At 37.5% G+C, this 19,755-nt stretch overlaps 1 protein-coding gene across 1 annotated transcript in view; it reads right to left on the bottom strand.

The window, feature by feature from the left end:
• Positions 1-19,219, bottom strand: part of PLCXD3 (phosphatidylinositol specific phospholipase C X domain containing 3) — a 153,506-nt gene extending 134,287 nt beyond the window's left edge. Inside the window, exon 1 of the mRNA XM_049767694.1 lies at positions 18,883-19,219. Coding sequence (XP_049623651.1) covers positions 18,883-18,985 — 103 coding nt within the window. The 5' untranslated portion in view covers positions 18,986-19,219. The remainder of the gene's footprint in view (positions 1-18,882) is intronic.
• Positions 19,220-19,755: the final 536 nt, after the last annotated feature.

Below are 19,755 nucleotides of genomic sequence, written 5' to 3' on the forward strand. Positions count from 1 at the left end.
TAAATGAATCCATTAACATTACATAAACATTATATAATATTTAAATATTACACAGTAAATTAGTATGTAATATATTTAATACATAATTAACTAATATATGAATACAAATTATTAGTAGCAAAAGAGTTTTGGCTCTATATCTATTAGTTATCTATCCTAGAAATTTGGTGAAAACTTAGTCCTCTGCTAATTTCCTTCTAAGTTTCCTTTCCTTCCACTTCAACTTTCCAAAAAACCTTTCTTTTATTTTTTTTAAATGTGGTAGATTTTTTTGACCAGAAATATGTCACACAACCTTATATATTTTATGTCATTTAACCTATTGTAAAATTGCTTTCATTATAAGTCATTTCACTTGAAAGTATAGTTTGGAGAACCTATCCACATTAAAAACACTTTAGTAGCATGTAGCACTGGATACAGTATAGGGTACTGGGTAGAGCTACTTTGAGTGTTCACAGTCTTCGGAAGCTGTGGTGTGTTGAAAAAACTAGAGAAGGGGACTGCAGAGAGTATTTTTCCAAGTCATTGACTCCAAAGCTACCAAGGCTACCTGGCATGAGAAGGGAAGCATGTCCAAGTCCAACTTACATACATCAACAATTGACTATAAAATTTCTAGAACCCAAATTATCTAAGAATAAAACTCTCTTCAAGTACAATCTTTGAAGTCATAAATTAAAGCAAAAGTGTGGAATTTAAAGTCACGATGAGTTTTTGTATACTTAAAGGAATGGAAGAAACTTATGAACTCATCCTCTTTCATAAAGTATGTAAAGAGATGAACATCTTTCAAACATCTTTTGACATGATTTGAGGGATCAAATGATCTTCATACAGGACCTTTCCTAAAATAATGTATGTATTATGGTATGTTACTTAGTCTCTTTGAACATCAATTTTATGTAAAAGTGGGATTAGGAAAAATATACCCATCTTCATATTATTGTTGTTCAAATTAACTGGAATAATTGGTGTGAAACAGTATAGTGATCTCAATAAATTGCCTGTTAGTTATAAAAAGTAAGTGATGATGATTTTTTTTTATTTGAGGGCCACACCTGGAGGTGTTCAAAATTTACTCCTGGCTCTGCACTCAGGGATTGCTATGGATCTAACACAGGACAGTTGTGTGCAAAGAAAATGCCCTAACTCCTTTACTGTTACTCTGGCCCCTAAAGGTTAATGACTTTTTTTTTCTCTCACAACCTTCGGTGCTCAGAGTTACTCGTGGCTCTGCACTCAGAAATCATTCCTGGGAGGCTCTGTGGACCATATGAAATGCCTGGGATTAAACCTGGGTCAGCTGCGTGCAAGGTATACTGCTGTGCCATTGCTTAGGCCCCAGTTAATGCATTTTTGATAGATTGGATAACCCAAATCTTCTCTCATTGAATCAATATTTCAACCTAAACTGTTTTAAATATCTGGTATAATTCTATTCTTTTTCAATTATGCTCTTAAAAATAAAGAATCGGGGCTAGGAAGATATTATAGTGATTAAGGCACTTGTCTTGCATGCCAGACCATTGCTGGCACAATGACTGGACATGGGAAGAGGAATAACCCCTGAGCACAAGGTGTGTCTTGGTCCCCTACCCTTATATCCAAATTGAATTTTACTTACTGTTAAATTGCCTAAAAATTAGCATTTTCTTCTAGTAAGTGGGGGTATAAATTGAAAATTGAATACAGCAAGAATAAGACAGATTTTTATTTAAGACCTTAATATTACTCCCAAGGCTATTAGACTAAGTAGCATATTTTGATGTATCAGTATTTTCTTTCATAAAAATGCAATTTTAGTTTCAATTGTTCAATGAAAGTATATGTAAGATATTTTAGAATAGTGTGTATTTCTAGAATTTTAGGTCATATACTTTATTCAATCAAAAAGAAATTTTGTTTTGTTTAGGGGCCACACTTAGTGGTCAATACTCAGGGCTTATTTTGGTACTTGGAGATCACTTCTGATGAAGTTCTGGGGACCAAGTGAGTGCCAGTGAAAGAACCATGCTTGGCCATGTTTATGCAAGACAAACATTCTAGCCACTGTATTATCTCTTCAGCTCCTAGTACCAAAATTTTATCTTATCAGATAAACCTGATTAAAGATTGAACCATTTGTACAGAAAAATATTGCTATCACTTCAATGTATATGTTGTAGTGGGTATTACACGATTTTGTTCATAAGCAACAATGTGAAGGGGAACAATCAACATCTTTTTTTCTGGTATCTACCTATTAGATTTTGATATCAACAATTGATATTTTAGAAGAAGAGGGACTATAAACTAATTTATTAGGAACATTTGAAAAAAATATGTTGGGAAGTAACAGGAGCAGTAAAAATGGACAAGATTTGGAAAAAAGAGGGTAAAAATAGAAACTAGGGACTAAAAGGAGAGTTAAAGCACTATCCTAAATGCAATGCAATTGCTCTGATCTCCCTATAAGTCCCAGCTTCTTCTGAGCACTGCCTGGAGATATTCCTGATCATAAATTTGCCCTGAACACAGGTCTTAATTGGGTTCCCTAGTTATCAATCAAATAAATTTAAAGAACCCACAAAACCTGCCCATTTAAATTAGAAAATAGTATCATTTTTTTACTTTCAAAATAGGTAAGCTAATTAAGCAATCATTTTTCAATATTGAAGAACTATTATACACATTTCTTATTAACCTATTAACATAACTCAAGGCTTACATTTTAGCCACTGTTCAGTAACTGTCAGCTTATTCTCATTGTTAGGCAATCCTCATCATCATCCCTTAAACATATATCCTAAAACCAGAGCAGTTTCCTTTCACATAGCTGACTTGGGTTGCATCCTCTGTATCTTATATGAACACAAAGCCAGGCATAACCCATGAGTGCTACTCTGTGTTTAATTCCTGTGGCCCCCAAAAAACCTAAAACCAAAAACAAATAAACCAAAAACTATAAACAATTGTACCTTAAATAGACTTTTAACATGTTGTCTTTCACTTGTAATGCACTTTAAGTATTATAAGGTAGAGTATGCATTTTATATGTACATTAATCTTTTAAGAAAGATGGATGATTCAAGACTCTGAGTTTCCTGATAATTTTCTCTCACTCCAGTTATAAAGTCTGCCAGTTACAAAAACACAAATTCTACTTAAGTCCAAAATGCACAATGAAGACTCTGCAGACAGCTGGGGGACCAGGTCATTGTTTAATTCAAATAGAGTTTCAATTTTTCAAGGTAAAAAGTCTGGAGATCTGTTATTCAGTTATGTGAATTACACTATTGAATGATACACTTAAAGTAGGTAAGATGGCAAGTTTCAGACTATTTTTTTACAACAAATCAGATTTTATGCTTTTGAGAATAAGTACCTGGAGGTTTGTGCTGCATTTTCTGTAGTTTGTAATCCTTGGAGGATTTAACAAGAAAAGGCATTGTTCCCAGCTCCAAGGCTAATAATAATCTTATTCTTTTCTTATTTCATTCATGCTTTTACTGATTAATGATGGCCAAATTGCATGACCTTTTCAAGTTTCTGTCCTTTTTAGTGTGACATTAGACATTTTGTCTCCTAATATATTCATCTTATAAGGGTTAATAAAATCTCTGGAAGGGTTTCAGTTCCTTGTACTGGAAGCATCTTCTTGAGTTTGTAATTAGTTAGGATTCATATGTCCCATAGTTACCTCCCAAGGAGAATTTCTCCTTTTGGATGAAAGTGATATTACCATATCACAATTGGGCAAGACCGACAAAACTATGCCTGCCTAGTGGGGCCCGACTGTGAAAAATTGTGAGTGCTGCCTGTGTGTGTCTGTCTCTTGTCCTATTTCATGAAACTCTTGGGAGTGGGCCAAAAAGAGGCTCTAGAAAACTCGCTCTCCCAGAAGCTCATTCTAGGGCGGGAATGCCAAGGAACTGCTTCATAACTTGAAAACTGGCTATAAGCAGTACTTTGCAGAAGTCATATCCCCTGTTTGTGACATCAGGCTGGGAAAATCTACAAAACTACGCCTGCCCAGTGGGGCCGAACTGTGAAAAATTGTGAGTGCTGCCTGTGTAGTCTGTCTCCTGTCCTGTCGCATGAAACTCTTGGGGGTGGGCCGAAAAGAGGCTCCAGAAGAGCCTTTTCTAAGGAAAGAACACCATCGCAACAAGAAGAAAAAATCACACTAAGAACTGTGCTGGATCACTGAAGCCCAGCATTTCTCTCCAGACTGTCTTCTCTGCTGCGTGCTCAGGCCTAACATTTGTTCCTGTGAGAGGCTTCATCCACGGAGGACTCCGCTCTCTTGGAGGCAAGTCGACCCATCCAGAAAGGGTGGAGCCAGAGGAGTGTAGCTGCCTACATCATTTAGCCAATGAATACCACCACAAAAAAATAGAAAAACCACAATACAAGTGTGACAATGGGGAAACAACGCAGGCCAGCATCAAACATAGAGAATGAAGATGACAATTCTGATGACCAGATAATGACCAGCCAACTAATCAACCTCTCAGATAAGGACTTTAAATAAGCAATATGAAAGATGCTAAAAGAAGTCAAAGAAACCATAGATCGAGTTGAACAGAACACTAACAAGAACCAAAAAAATATGAAGACAGAAATCACAAAACTCCAAACTAAAATAACATGTCAACTAACAGGCCTGAAAAACTCAGTAAACAAAGTGAATGACAACATGGATAAGCTCTGGAACAGGGTATCAGAAGCTGAGAATAGACTTGGTGCTGTGGAAGATGAGATAAATAACAATTCCATACAGCAGGAGAGATTGGTAAAAAGACTTAAAGCAAATGAGCAGACAATGAAAAAATTAGTCAAAGAATGGGAACAGATGAAAATAGAAGTCTATGATAAGATCAACAGAAACAACTTAAGAATCATTGAAGTCCCAGAGACCCAGGAAGAAAATTTCCAGGAAGAATCAATGGTCAAGAACATCATTAAAGAGAAACTTCCAGAGATAAAAAATATATATGATCAAATCCTGCATTCGAAGAGTACCAACCAAAAGAGACCCCAGAAAAAATACCTCAAGACACATCCTAGTCACATGACGAATCCCACAGATAGAGACAGAATTCTGAAAACAGCAAGATCAAAAAGAGAAATTATATTCAAAGGAGCATTCTTGAGATTTACAGCAGACCTGTCACCAGAAACACTCAAGGCCAGAAAGCAGTGGTGGGATATTGTGACAAGATTGAATGAAATGAACGCTTCACCTAGAATATTGTACCCTGCAAAACTTACTTTCCGGTTTGATGGAAGAATACATGGTTTTACAGAGAAACAAGAGCTCAGAAACTTTACAGACTCAAAACCAGTCTTAAGAGAAAAATTGAAAGACCTAATTTAAGACAAGACTAACCAAAAGACACACCAAATTTCGATATAAAGATGGCATTAAATCCCAGGACAATTCTTTCTCTCAAAGTCAATGGACTAAATGCACCAGTTAAGAGACACAGAGTGGCTAAATGGATCAAAAAACTCAATCCAACCTTCTGCTGCCTACAAGAAATGCACCTGAATAGTCAGAACAAACATAGATTCAAAATAAAAGGCTGGAGAAAAGTTATCCAAGCAAACAACACCCATAAAAAAGCTGGAGTGGCCATACTAATATCAGATAATGCAAACTTTATACTCAGGAAGGTTGTAAGGGACAAAGATAGACATTTTATATTAATCAAGGGGTATGTAGAGCAGGAAGAAATCACTCTCCTAAACATATATGCACCGAATGAGGGGCCAGCAAAATATTTAATACAATTTTTAACAAATCTGAAAAATAATATTAATAACAACACAATAATTGTGGGGGACCTCAACACGGCTTTGTCAACACTGGATAGGTCAACCAGACTGAAACCCAATAAGAATATACTAGAACTGAGGAGAGAAATGGAATAAAGGAGGAGGAGGAGGAGGAGGAGGAGGAAGAGGAGGAGGAGGAGGAGAAAGAAGAAAAGAAGAAGAAGAAGAAGAAGAAGAAGAAGAAGAAGAAGAAGAAGAAGAAGAAGAAGAAGAAGAAGAAGAAGAAGAAGAAGAAGAAAACAAAGAAGAAACTACTATGATCAATTACATCTAAAAACAATCTTGAATAACCCAGAACAAATGAGTAAATTACTAGAAACATACATCAAAACTGAGTGACATATAGAAAATCTGGGTAGAGCTATAACTATACAGGAAAGTAAATCAGTCATTAAAAACTCTGAACAAAGAAAAGTCCAGGAACAGATGGTTTTGCTACTGAATTCACCAAATATTTAAAGGAGTAATGCCAATGTTTTATAAACTCTTCTAAAAAATTAAAGAAAAGAAAAGTTCTAAACTCATTTTTTTAAGGTTATCCTTCTTTTGATTCTAAAACAAGACAAAGACATTATAAAAAAAATCAGATAGTGGCCAAAAACCTTAGTGTATAATCTAACCTCCCCCTACAAAAATATTAGCAGAACCTAATCAATACACATTGAAAAGATCATGCACCATGACCAAGTTAACCCTGGAGTACAGATACAGTTCCCTAAACAAATATCAATGTATTACATAATACTAACATAATAAAGGAAAAAATCACTTTAATACACACAGAGATTTGACAAAGTTGGCAAATATATTACATTTTTGTGATAAAAGAAAACTACTCAACATACATTGACTAGAGGAAATTATCTTTTTTTATTCTCTTTTTGGTTTTTGGCCCACATCCGGTAATGCTCAGGGGTTACTCCTGGCTAGGCACTCAGAAATCGCTCCTGGCTTGGGGGGCCATATGGGACTCAGGGGATGGAACAACAGTCTGTCCTTGGCTAGTGCGTGCAAGGCAAAAGCCTTACAACTCCATGCTACTGCTCCTGCTCCTGGAAATTATCTTAAAGTTAAAAAAGTTTATGAAATTTTCATGTCCTAAATCATATCCAAAGGATATCCAAAGGATATGATTTTCCTCTAGGATCAGGAGCAGAACAAGAGTACCCACTGGTTTATTTTTAATATGTAGTATAAATAAAGTCAGATAATTTAAGCAAGATAAGGAAGAAAAAGACCTAATAAGAAGGAAAAAAGTAATATTATTTCTGAGAATATAATATGTAGAAATTCCTAAAGATCATACACGCAAAATACAAGCACACACTAACAAGTAATTTAAAGATAAATACACAAATACGTAATAAATAAATACATGATATTATTATGTATAATAATATTATTATCATATCAAATAATTATATTATATTAAATTATTGCTAACATTAAATTATTATTACATTATTAAATAATATTATTTATTATACATAAATACATAGTAAAGTTATGATACAAAATTTAGTGTAAAAATCAGTATAAAATTTAGTAAGAATAATTTCTAAGCACAAAAATAATTAAAAATAAAATTATGAAATCAATCTTATAGATAGAAGTATCAAAATATAATAAAATTCTCATTTATAATTTCAACCACAAAGGTGAGAGACACGTATTCACAAAATTACAACACATTTGTAAAAGAAGATTATGTGATAGAAAGTTTATTCATTCTAGGGGCTGGAACAATAGCATAGCCTGGGTCCATCTCCGGCCGCAGGGTCCTCTATGCCTGCCAGGAGTGATTTCTGAACAAAGAACCAGAAGAAAAAAAGAAACGAAGAAAGAAAGAAAAAGAAAAAGAAAAAAGAAAACCATTCTATTTTATAGTTAATACTATTAAAGTGACATAACTACTATTATTGTTGTACAAATTTAAACCAATTTTCTTTTTTTTCTTTCTTTTTTTTTTACAAAGATCTATGGGGCCGGCGAGGTGGCGCTAGAGGTAAGGTGTCTGCCTTGCAAACACTAGCCAAGGTTCAGGACCACGGTTCGATCCCCTGGAGTCCCATATGGTCCCCCCAAGCCAGGGGCAATTTCTGAGCGCTTAGTCCGGAGTAACCACTGAGCATCGAACGGGTGTGGCCCCAAAAAACAAAAAACAAACAAAAGAAATCTATAATGGCACATTTTTACAGAAATAAGAAGACCATTATAAAATTAGATAAAAACACAGTGGACTCTAAATATCAGTATAATCTTAAATATGAAACTATAAAATAAAATTTTATGACTCAAACATATTACAAAGCTAGAGAATTAAAAGCAAAACGGTAATAAGACAGACATTATGACCAATGGAACTAAATGGAAAGCCCCAGAAATAAACCTATATACATACAGTTAAATAACCTTCAATAAGAATAATATAATGATAAAAAAATTGAGTCTCTTAAACAAATATGTTAGGGAAACTGAATATTTACATTCATAAAAATAAAATTGGTGAGCTAGAAAAAAATGGTAAATGGTCAAGGAACTTGCTTTGCACATGATAAACCCCAGTTCAATACATAGGGTTCCCCCCAAGAACCACCAGAAGTGATTCAGAGCACAGATTCAGGAGTAATTCTTGAGTACCACTAGTTGTATAACTCAAAAACCAAAAATACAAAAAATGAAATCGAACTTATCCTACATAAAATTACTATATAATATCTAAAACTTCAGGCTTCACATAGAAAATATAGCAAAACCTTCTGAAAATTACTTGTTCTTAGTAATGTTTTCTCAGCTGTGAGACCAAAACCTTAAAGAGATAGTGCAGTAGACAAGGCTGACCTGGATTCAATCCCTGGCATCTCGTTTGATTCCTGGAGCCTGCCAGTAGAGGTTCCTAGTACAGAGTCAGGAGAAACTCTGGAACACTGCCAGAAATGCCCCCCACCCAAAAAAAGGCAAAAAGTCTTAGACAACAAAGAAGTAATAAAGGGCTATATCAAACTAAAAATTCTGCATAACAAGTGAATCAATTATATTTGTTCAGGGCTTATTCTTGGCTCTGCTCAGGGATCACTCCTGATGGGACTGGTAGGCTGGGACCTGGAGGAACATGTGTGGTGCTGAGGATCAAACCCAAGCCAACTGCATATACAGAAAATAAAAGATTAAATTAAAAGATAAAAATAATATATGTTACAGGAAAACATATGTATTAGTCATTAGTTTCCCAAATATAGAATAAGCTTCTATTATTTGAGGGCAACAATAAAAAGTAAACAAAATATTTGAACAGATAAGTCTTGAAAAAGACATACAGCTAACAAGTAAGTGAAAAGATGGTTAATTAAGATCACTAACCACTAAAATCAAATCCCCAATGCAATATTTTGTGGCAACTATTAGAACAAAATACCCACAAATCAAAATATAACACATGTTGGTAAACATAAGAAGAAATTGGAAGTCTAGTTCATATTGGTGGAGATTTAAAATACTAGATGCTACAGAAAACAATACATAGGCTTCTCAAAAAAGTAAAAGATAAAAAGAAAAAAGAAAACTTAACAATGGCGTATGCCAGCAAATTCACCTGTAATATTTATCCAAAATAAAAAAATTAGAATCTCAAAGAGACAGTAGTATTCCATGTTAATTATATCATATTAGTGAAGATGTGGAAACAAATCACATGCCTCTGATAGCAATACATGATATGTAATGTAGAAGGGAAATTCTGCCATGATTCTAAGACAAGTGAACTCTGAAGACATTATAATATTAGTAAAATAACTCTATTATAAAATGAGAAATACTTCATAATTACACTTCTAGAAGGTATATAAAGCCATTAAAAAGTAAACCAGAAAGTAGAATGGTGCTTGTGAGACATTCACAGAAGAGGAATTTAAGAGATTGCTAATTAATGAGCATAAAGTTTCAGTCATTCAAAATGAAAAAGTTCTAGAGGTTTGCTGTATGACACTGATTTAGAATGTGGTGAGGAGGTGCTGATGTTAGGATCAATACAAGTTATGAGATTATTATCTTTAAAAATAGGTAAATGACTTCACTAGGAATGAAGGCTAGTTTAGCATTCATGGTGGGCGAGGAGGGACAAGAGGGAGCATTGGTGGTGGGAAGGTTGCACTGGTGAAGAGGGGTGTTCTTTTTTAAAACTGAACCCCAACAACAAACATGTTCATATTCATGGTGCTTAAATAAAGATATTAATTTTAATAAGTTGAAAAAATAATAATTCATGGTCAGAAATTTCAGTGAATCCAGGCATCTCAACTTTGTAATTTTTCTCCAGCAGTGTTTAGTCACTGAAGCTTACTGGAATTAGAATAGATGGGAAATTAAATGTTACTAACTTGGAGTTTTTCAAGGTAAACAAAACAAAAGAGAAAGGCATAAGAGATCAGTATATTTACAAGAGTGGAGACTCAAAATACTAAGAATTTAAGGTCATTTGAAAAAAGAACAAAGACAGGAATGGGTGATGAAACCTGTTCTGCAGTTCTTTGGTAGCAACTCAAGGTAGATTCTTTATATTCTATTGACCATGTTTTTTCCTGAGAAAAGTCCAGAGTTGGTCATGACAAGAGTGTGCATAGGGGGCCCGGAGAGATAGCATAGCGGCATTTGCCTTGCAAGCAGCCAATCCAGGACCAATGGTGGTTGGTTCGAATCCCGGTGTCCCATATGGTCCCCCGTGCCTGCCAGGAGCTATTTCTGAGCAGACAGCCAGGAGTAACCCCTGTGTCCCCCCCAAAAAAAAAGACCCCCAAAAAGCAAAAAACAACAATAACAACAACAAAAAAAAGAATGTGCATAGGGCTACTGTTGAGCTGAGCATCCTTCATCCTCTTTCTCTTCTCACATAGGAATGAATGCCAGAAATAAACATTAAGATTAACACCCTTTTGTCCATCAATAATCCTTCAACTGCATCATCTTCTTCACCACCCAGCAAGTTAGCTGGGGCTTTCAGAAAGCTTAGCAGGCAACTTAGATTGCTATTGAATATACTCCATTTTGCTTTATGAACTACAAAAATTTTAAATATATATTTGATACAACTGTTATTTACGATTAACTAAAAGTAAACATAATTGCTTCATAAAATTAATTTACAGAAAAAATTATATGTGAAATACATAATGAACTTGCATTTAAGATAGAATTCACTGCAAGAGCTACCTACCAAGATCTGTAATGAAATATAGTAGCATAACAAAAGCACATCTAACAAATCAATGAGCCATCTCTCAGTACCTGATCTCCGGAGGTGACTAATTTTGGCTGCTTCTCAGGAATGTTTAACCATCTCCTCCTGCCCCTCTTCCTGACCTATCTTCCTCTCTTAATAGAGCATAATAAAAGCATATGTTGCTGTAAAAAGCTTCTAGTGGCAAATTTCCAAGTGAACTGTGATATATTTTTCTCTCACTTTTCCCTATCTTCTAGAATACATGATTCAAATCAGTGGATTTCACAACAATCAGTTCACAAAAATTTCCTGCTGGTCTGCACAAAAGATAATGAAACCACTACATGTGATCAGAAGCAACAACATTTTCCAGGACTCCTAAGAAATTTCTGTAGACCTATACCAGTCCATAGGGAGCAAGGGGACTTGAAAACCACTGATATATACTTTTCTGGTTCCTAATCCCAACCCACCCAAGAGCAAGAGAGATAAAAGAATATCTTAACTCTGTGAGGCTCTTAAGTACCACGATTATGGCCAGAAGTTCTTTGACTGCCCATCAAGGCTGCATCCTTTCTAGTTTCCAAAAACTAGTGTTTGTGGGTAAGAAGCAATCTTACTGTAGCAACAGGCAAAATCTCCAGAATTTTGATTGCTTTATTCAAAAGTAATTAAAATCTGTGCATATCTGTGTACACATGTGTAAGAGTTACTAAACTTTTCTGGAGGCTGAAGTATAAATAACTATACAAATATTCAGTATAATAAACATTAACCAAGAGTTACTAAACTTTCCTGGAGGCTGAAGTATAAATAACTGTACAAATATTCAGTATAATAAACATTAACCATCAAATTATTTTCTTTTTATATTATTGGGCTGATCATTAGGAACAATATGGAATAATATGGAATCCAGTACTAACTTACCACTTTGCATCTAAATGGAGGAACATTTAAATGAGGTGGTTTTCACCAGAGTTCTCCTTACATAAGAAATCAAGAAGTATCTTCAACAAAAAGTTGCCCTAAATCAAAGCCAATTCACAATATGCACATATATACCCACACATACAAAGTGCATTAACATTGTTAATGCATTAACAATGACCTCTACTTAGACATCATAAACTCATACCTGAGTCCTGGGACAAGTGAGGAAAAACAAAGTACCAGTATATCAAATATCAACAAAAAATAAAAACTTGAAAAGCTACTTTTTGCTAACTCTATCTCAGGTATAGAGATAGAAAAGTTCTAGTAGTAATGGTCCTCATGACTTTGAGAATGATGGTGGACAGAATCAGTAGTTGAAGTTGGCAATAGCAGAGTGGAGATGCAGTTCTTGGCATCTTTCTAGTGATCGTGTTCCACATTAATAGTTTTAATGTTGGGTTTAGGTAGACCCTTTAGGTTTGAAACTATAGAAACACAGTTCCTCTATAGGTAAGTAAAAGCAATGCCACTTCTTCAAATAAAGAAGAAAAAAAGGCAAATATGATTTGATAGCCTCCAAAATTAATTGATTAAACATTGAAGAATTTGTTCAGAAATGTCAGAGCTGTTTATAAATGCATTAAGAAAACACAAAGGTGGAGTTAAAATGTGTAATTAATGTGACTATAATTTTACTTGTGAATTGGCAGGGTCTCAAGAAAGCTAGCTAAGTGACTCAAGTTCTCCATTGGTTAGTTTCCCTTACACATATTTTCTGCTTGTCATTGCTAATGTGAGGTACTGAAAAGTCTTGTTCCTCCTTTTTAGCAAATTTTCTATTTTGACTGGGTGAGGATGAAATTAATTGAGAAAACTGAACATCAAGTAAAAATAGAAGGGATTTTCATGAGTGAAGAGTATAACATTTAACATAAACTTTATGGTATCCAATTTTACTATTTGATCATTTGGGTCTTAGTTTTGGGGTTTTATTTTAACTAGTTTCGAACATTGACTATGTCAAATGACTCAAATTAAAACAAGTGAGTGATAACTATATGCCTTTTCTTATTTCATGTAGTCATACATCAAATAAATGAGGCATGGGTTGCAAAGGCAAACAAGATTGATCACTCTCTTTCTATCAAAAATCCATTTACCATTAACTTTTATTTTTAAATGTTTTTGGATTAAAAATATCTAACTTCACCTCAATAAATAAATTTAAATGTGTAACATAGCTAAGTTGAAGTGTATGCAATACATGAAAAGAATGACAGTATTTGGTCTATATAACACAACAAAGAATGAAACCAAATGGACAAAGAATTCATTTAGAGATATTTTCCAAATGGTCATTAATGACCACTTGTATCACCAGATGGGCTAATTTTAAGAGCAATTAATGTCTTATATCAATGATCTGTGTAGCTTTTATGTAATAAGGTGTAAGGTTTTGCATTTATCACGGTGGCCTAATTTGAACATTTAAGAAGCAATTAAATGACAACTATTGTTCCAGGTACATGATGGATGTAATTTCAGTGATCAGAATTGTTATCAACCTGTGCCATTAACCTCAAGTCAAACAAGGGTTTCTGACTCTAAGAATAAACTCAAATTTGAACTTTCATAACCAGACTTGTGGTCAAATAGAAGGAAGAGCCTAATCAGGATCCATTTTATTGTTTTGTTTGGGGCCATACTTGGTGGTGCTCAAGGGCTACTCTCAGGTTGGTGCTTGGAGGAGGTCACTCTTGGAAACTCTTGGGCAGCCATGTGGTGCTGCCCCATAAATGTAACCCCAGCCTACCACATTGAGTTCTTTAAATTGTCTTTTGACCCAAAATTGTATGTTTAAACTGGCCTCCGATATTTGCAGAAAAGTATTCTCTTAAAGATTCCCTAAGGTGATGTTTCTAAAACTTTCAGTGTGTATATAAAGCATCTTGATATCATGACAGAATGCAGACTGTGGTTAAATAGTTAAAGATTCCTTCCAAACTCCTATGGTTACTGAAGTCCACCCCACCTGGGGTGGGGGTGGGCTAAAGTTAGTCCTTAAACCAACTTTGAGTAGCAAAGCCTCAGAAGATTATTGACAGAATCTGTTATTATATAAGAAAAATTTTAACTGACTAAGGAGATAGCTCAGATGTCAAGTGCATAAGCCTTGTAAAAAACATCTGCCCAAGCACTATGGAGAGTGTTGTTTACTTTGGAGATCCCCAGCACCACTAAATCTGACCAGCCTCACATCTCTGCACCCTAACATTGAACTATCTGTCTTGGTTAGCCAAGTATAGCCACTAGGGGTCTCTTTAATTAATTAATTAAGCACTCTTTAATATCATTCCCTTAAAGAAACCATATGTAACCCTTTGTTGGTTAATAGTACTTGATCACAGTTCAACTCATTAAGAAACAGCCATAGTAGGGGCCAGAGAGCTAGTACAGTAGGTAAGTCATATGCCTCACATGTTGCCTACTTAGATTTGATCCCTGAAACACCCTGAGATCTCCTAAGCCCCATCAGGTGAGATTCTTGAGCACAGAGCTAAGAGTAACCCTGAGCTATGCTAGGTGTGGCAAAATACTGCAAATGTTTTTATTTTTAGAAAAAGCAAAGTTGAAAACACAACATAAGAAATATTTATCTTGAAGTTTACATTGTAACATCTTAAAAAGTTAGCTTTTTATAATTGTCAGGACAAAAATGTGGAAAAAATTATAATTATTTCCAGATTTGTTCTATAATAACAAGGACCACCATTGGCTCCAAGAACACTGACAATTAAGAGGAGAAATTTAGAAATGAATAAAATCAGACACAAAAATACAGCAATAAGCTTTATAAGCATCTAAGACTTTCCCTAATTTCTTTTATTTTCAACAGTGTCCATGTTTTGTGGAAGAAATGAACAAAACTGAGAGGTATAGTCATTGGTTTCTACAACATCTAATGTTTCTTATTGTTGAATGGTGGGTTGGGCATTCCACAATCCCCTGAGAGGGAGAGAGATTCCTATGCCTTCTGTCCAGGTAGGAAAAGAAATGCAGGTCCAACAGCAATTTCAATGCAGGAAATAATTCACACACAGTTGGGAAGGTATAGCAGTCCAGAAAACTAACAGCAAGTTGTTCACCCACAAGCGAGTTACTCCACCACGTAGAACCATGAACTAAGATGTCAGCCGCCCCTCCAGGTCACCTGAGTAGCCTTTATTAGGAAAAAAAAAAAAGCCCATCCCCAACGGAAGGGGGAAAAAGCCATATGAAGAGGCAGTGGGGAAAAAAATTTTTAACAGGAAAACCAAAAGAACCAATTGAGAGACATAAAATTAGAAGGCAATATGAGGACCAATTCAAAGGCCTCTCCCAGCACCTTATGTAAAGCAAAATCAACAATTCTTGTTTAATCAATTATACTTTGAGAGGAGCCTATTCTACAAGTTTTACCAACTAAGAATGATTCCCAATCACAGGCTCAGATCACCAGCTTTGTGCTCAGACCAAGCAATAGCCTACTTACTATTGTGGTAGATATCCTTACTATGGTTCTGGAGCCACCATCATGACTACAGTTAGACCTCTGCTAAAAAGATACCAGAAATGCACCAGACCCACCAGATTTATCAGACCCACTTGACCCGAATTCACATTTCTCTTCCTGCTTCTATTTTTATAATTCTTCTCTTACCTGCTTATGGTAACAGGAGGCATCATTATATTTTGATAGATATGTATCAATAAAAACTGAGTTTGGTATCATAAGAAAGAGGAAAAATGATAATGCTGCTGTTTGAAATCTGGATGATCATCATTATACCTGACAAATATCATTTCTTTAAAATAAACATTGAGAGAAAACCACTAATACTATTTATTGACTTAATTCTTAAGTCCAATCGGTATTAAATTCAGGTTCATATAAATGCAAAATGGCCACTTAGAGATTTATTTTTGAAAGCAATCAAGAAGCAGATGCTTGACAAATGCTTTGAGATGGCAACTGCACTCCCTGTGGGGGATATTTTACACCTGCAGATTGTCCTTTGCACTAGCCCTGGGTAATCTGGGTCATCTGCCTTGCGTGGGTGGCCTCATAATTAGCTAGCTCTCCTCCACTTTCCTGTTGGTTTACCTAAGAAAATTGGAAGTGTTCAGGATGACCCAGCAGCAGTTCCCTTCCACTGAAACACTTGAGTGCTACATAAGGAGTGGTTTTAAATGGTGGATATAATTACTTAATTCAAGCTGAAGCAACTGGTCAAGTAAACATGTAGCAGCCAGGAAGCTATTAACATGATTTTAAGGCAATTATTCCATTAGTGTTTAATAGCCTCCAATTAGATTTGCCTATAGAAGTTTGAATGTCTTTTCCCTTCAGAAATTCTCAGTCAAGTAAATGCATAGAGGTACCAAACTCATTTTAAATGTGTAGGCATATTTATATTTAAATATATTTAGAGTGAATTCTATTTAGATTTACATATACACATGTATATATTTATAAAGCAGAAATCCCTACAGAGGCTCACATTCTGAGCATCAACAGGCTTCAGAACAAGAAGCACAAGGACTGGCACTCCTGCTCCACACCCATAGTGAACTCGCTTCTCTTTAATTCCCTTGCCATACATCTATCAAATCAACTTTACAGAATGGTGGGAGAGTTCAGGGATATAGATTTGGTAATCTTTTAGAAAAATATAGTTGAGGGTGAGAGCAAGAGATTTAACAGGGTAGCTATCTAGTTTGATTATACTAATAAGAGTTGGGAAAAAGTGGATTTTCTATTGGTAAGTGGAATTTCACTGCATCTAATGGCAAAATCCAAAACCACCAAAATATCCTTCTCTAAATTCAGGTTTCACTTTTTTCCCTAGGGAAGAGAAGGGAAATTTCCCTGTTCCTGTTAATATCTATTCCCTTGTCCCCTTATTCTGGTTAATATTTGCCACTGTTGAATCATTCAGATATAAATCCCAAATCATTTCCCTCCAAAAATTCCCAGATGCCCCCTAAGGACTAATTTAAAAGTCAAATCATGGAACATTTAGCTGGTGATTTTTGCCTCCACTGAGATTCAATGTTTCCACCTATGAAATGAAACTAATAGTGCCAGTATGGCCCATTGCACAGGGTTTGGGGAAGGATTCTGCAGTCCTGCGTACATTACTGAGGTTTTGAAGAGTGATGCATTGCAAAAATATAGAGAGATTCACACATGGCGTCACTCCATCCTTCAGAGATAGCCTAGTGAACATGGGCTTTCTCCTCCCTTGGTCTCTGGAGAATCACATCAGAAAGCTGACATCAATCCTTGTCCTTCTCATATGTAAAGGGAATGCTCAGGTGAAACCAGGTACTTAAAAAAAAAATGAATACAAAGGAAGGAGGAAAAGAGAAGAGGAATTTGGGGGGAAATTTGGCCAGCAGAGTTCTATGTTTTCTGTAGACTACTTGGGAAAAGAGATCACCAGGTTCCCCCAGATACCAAGCAGAAGAAATGACCATTGAAGAAGTTGATTCTCTCTTTACCTCAGAGATACCAGACTGCTGGAAGCTACCTTTGGAAGTAAGGCAAAATCAGGCCTCCAGGTCAGACACTCTGAGTGTAGACAGCGATTGTTAGTCTCCAAACGTTCACTTGACAAATTAACACTGATTTTTGAATTACCGGTCAGTTCCAGAGTGGCTCCTAGAATTTTCACGTGCACCCTTCCCTATATCCCCCTTTTCTTTAATATTGTGTCTTTTCCATCACCACCCCAACCCACAGGCTGGGGTGGATCAAGAGGAAGTAGACCTGAAGGCTCTACTGAGGATTCATTCAGTTCTAGACCTGTTTGTCATTTGCCCTTAGCCTAGCCATAAAAGACGCGGAATTTTGAGCTTCAGCCCACCTATATGTTAAATTGGTAAGGAAGCATAGACCTGTCATCAGAAGTCACCAGGTCAATTGTTCTGAAACTACCCTCACTCCAGGACACTTGCTCTGAAGGCTGGGCTGGCTCTGGCTCCAGGAATTGTCCCATTCCTCTGGGTCACTCCAGTCTCTTAGGGGCTTTACTAGGCAGGACTAGGTGCGACCCCCTCCCCCTAGGACCTTTTTATTAAGCCCACCCTACTACTGGGCTCTGCCTCATCTAAGCCACAAACATAGAACCCGAAAAGGTCTAAGCAATCCTGAGTCGGGAGCTCCGCTTTCCAACCAGCCGGGGTCATTAGACGCCATAGATCTTGTCCACCTCGGCCGGGGCCCTGGGGTGCACGCACACTTGGGCAGGGGCGCCCTCCGCTTCTCGCCCGCCTGGGGCGCTCAGTCAAGGGCATAGATCGCGTGGCCGCCGGTCCCTAACTTTCAACCCTCTTCTGCGAGAGCTTGTCCCTTTAAAAAGAGACTGGGGGCGAATATTAAGGAATAGGTGCAAACCAAGAAACCGACCAGATCCCGCTGGATTCCGTGACAGCCATGGAGTCGCAAGTGCACAATCCCAAGCCAAACCAGGGGACACACGCTTTGGCTCCTAGACCCCCAGGCAGCGCCCCCAACCTTCGGATCTGCTGTGAGGGTCCTTTGGAGGAGAGCTGAAGGCGACAGCAGGAGTCGTGCCTGCTCCCTGCCCCAGTCCTCTCGCACACAGCCAGCCGGCTGGAGAACCAAGCAAGACAAGAGGGGGAGCAGTCACCTTGACACCCCACACCATGGTCCAGGCTGTTGCGGAGATAACAGAGGCCAGAGGGACACCCCAAACCCGTCACCCAGGCACCCCAGACCCACCCGGGAGTGGAGTGTCAGCTCCCGCGGCCGGCGCGGCAAGTTGCCACCCGGTGGCGGGGAAAGCAAGGCGGGGCGGTGCCGAAGCGCCGCGCGCCCCGTCGGCTGCCCTCTGCGCGCCTACCTGGGATGGCCAAATTGGTCAGAGGGATGCTATGGATGCTCTCCGGCAACGTGGCCATCCAGTCGGCGAGTTTCAGCTCGTTCTTGCCCTGCGATGAGGCCATGGTACCGCTCGCTCGGCGTGCCGCGCGCTGGTCCCCCCTCTCCTCGGGCAAGCTGGCAGGCTTGCTGCCGCTAATCCAATGTGTGCTCCCGCCGGCGAGTTTACACGCCGCGCGGCGCCACACCCACAGGATGGCGCAGACACATGCTAATTTTAATAATTATTCAAAACACCCCATTGCTCCCCCGAGTGCCTCTTGCCAGACTCTGCTGGAGCTTTTGTTCCTGACGTCCGCGCGCAGCGCTCTCAGCTCGGCCCCCTCCCGCGCCTTCTGCCTCCCTCCACCCGTCTTAGCCCTCTCTTGCGTCTTGGCCGTCTCCAAACCCTTCCTGCAGCTTTCTGTGTCTCTCCTTCTTCTGCATTGAAACTTGGTTCATCCAGCGGCTTTGTACATGGTCTTTCCTGACTCTCTGATATGATTTACCGTTTCTGTGTGTGCAAGAGTCTTATGTTTGGATCCAAAATCCTAGTCGATTTGGGCATACCATCCGCTCCTGGGGAGCAGACTTTCATACAGACTTTCTGGACTTTCCACTCTCAACCAAGATCTTCCCCCCTTCTTTTCTTTTTTTCTTGCTTAGCGACAGCACATTATAATGTTCCAGGAGCCCACATCCCTGCTTATAACAAAATGGTGGTCTTTATTTTCCAGTCTGCCTAATGTTTGGCAGAGTTCACAAGTTCGCTGTAGTCAGAAAAAAGGGCAGCAGACTGATTCTAGTGGATCCCACTGAATCGGTGGTATTCTGGTCTAGACATTGCAAGAGAAAG

Source organism: Suncus etruscus, chromosome 2 (genome assembly GCF_024139225.1).
Source record: "Suncus etruscus isolate mSunEtr1 chromosome 2, mSunEtr1.pri.cur, whole genome shotgun sequence".
NCBI classification, from domain to species: domain Eukaryota; kingdom Metazoa; phylum Chordata; class Mammalia; order Eulipotyphla; family Soricidae; genus Suncus; species Suncus etruscus.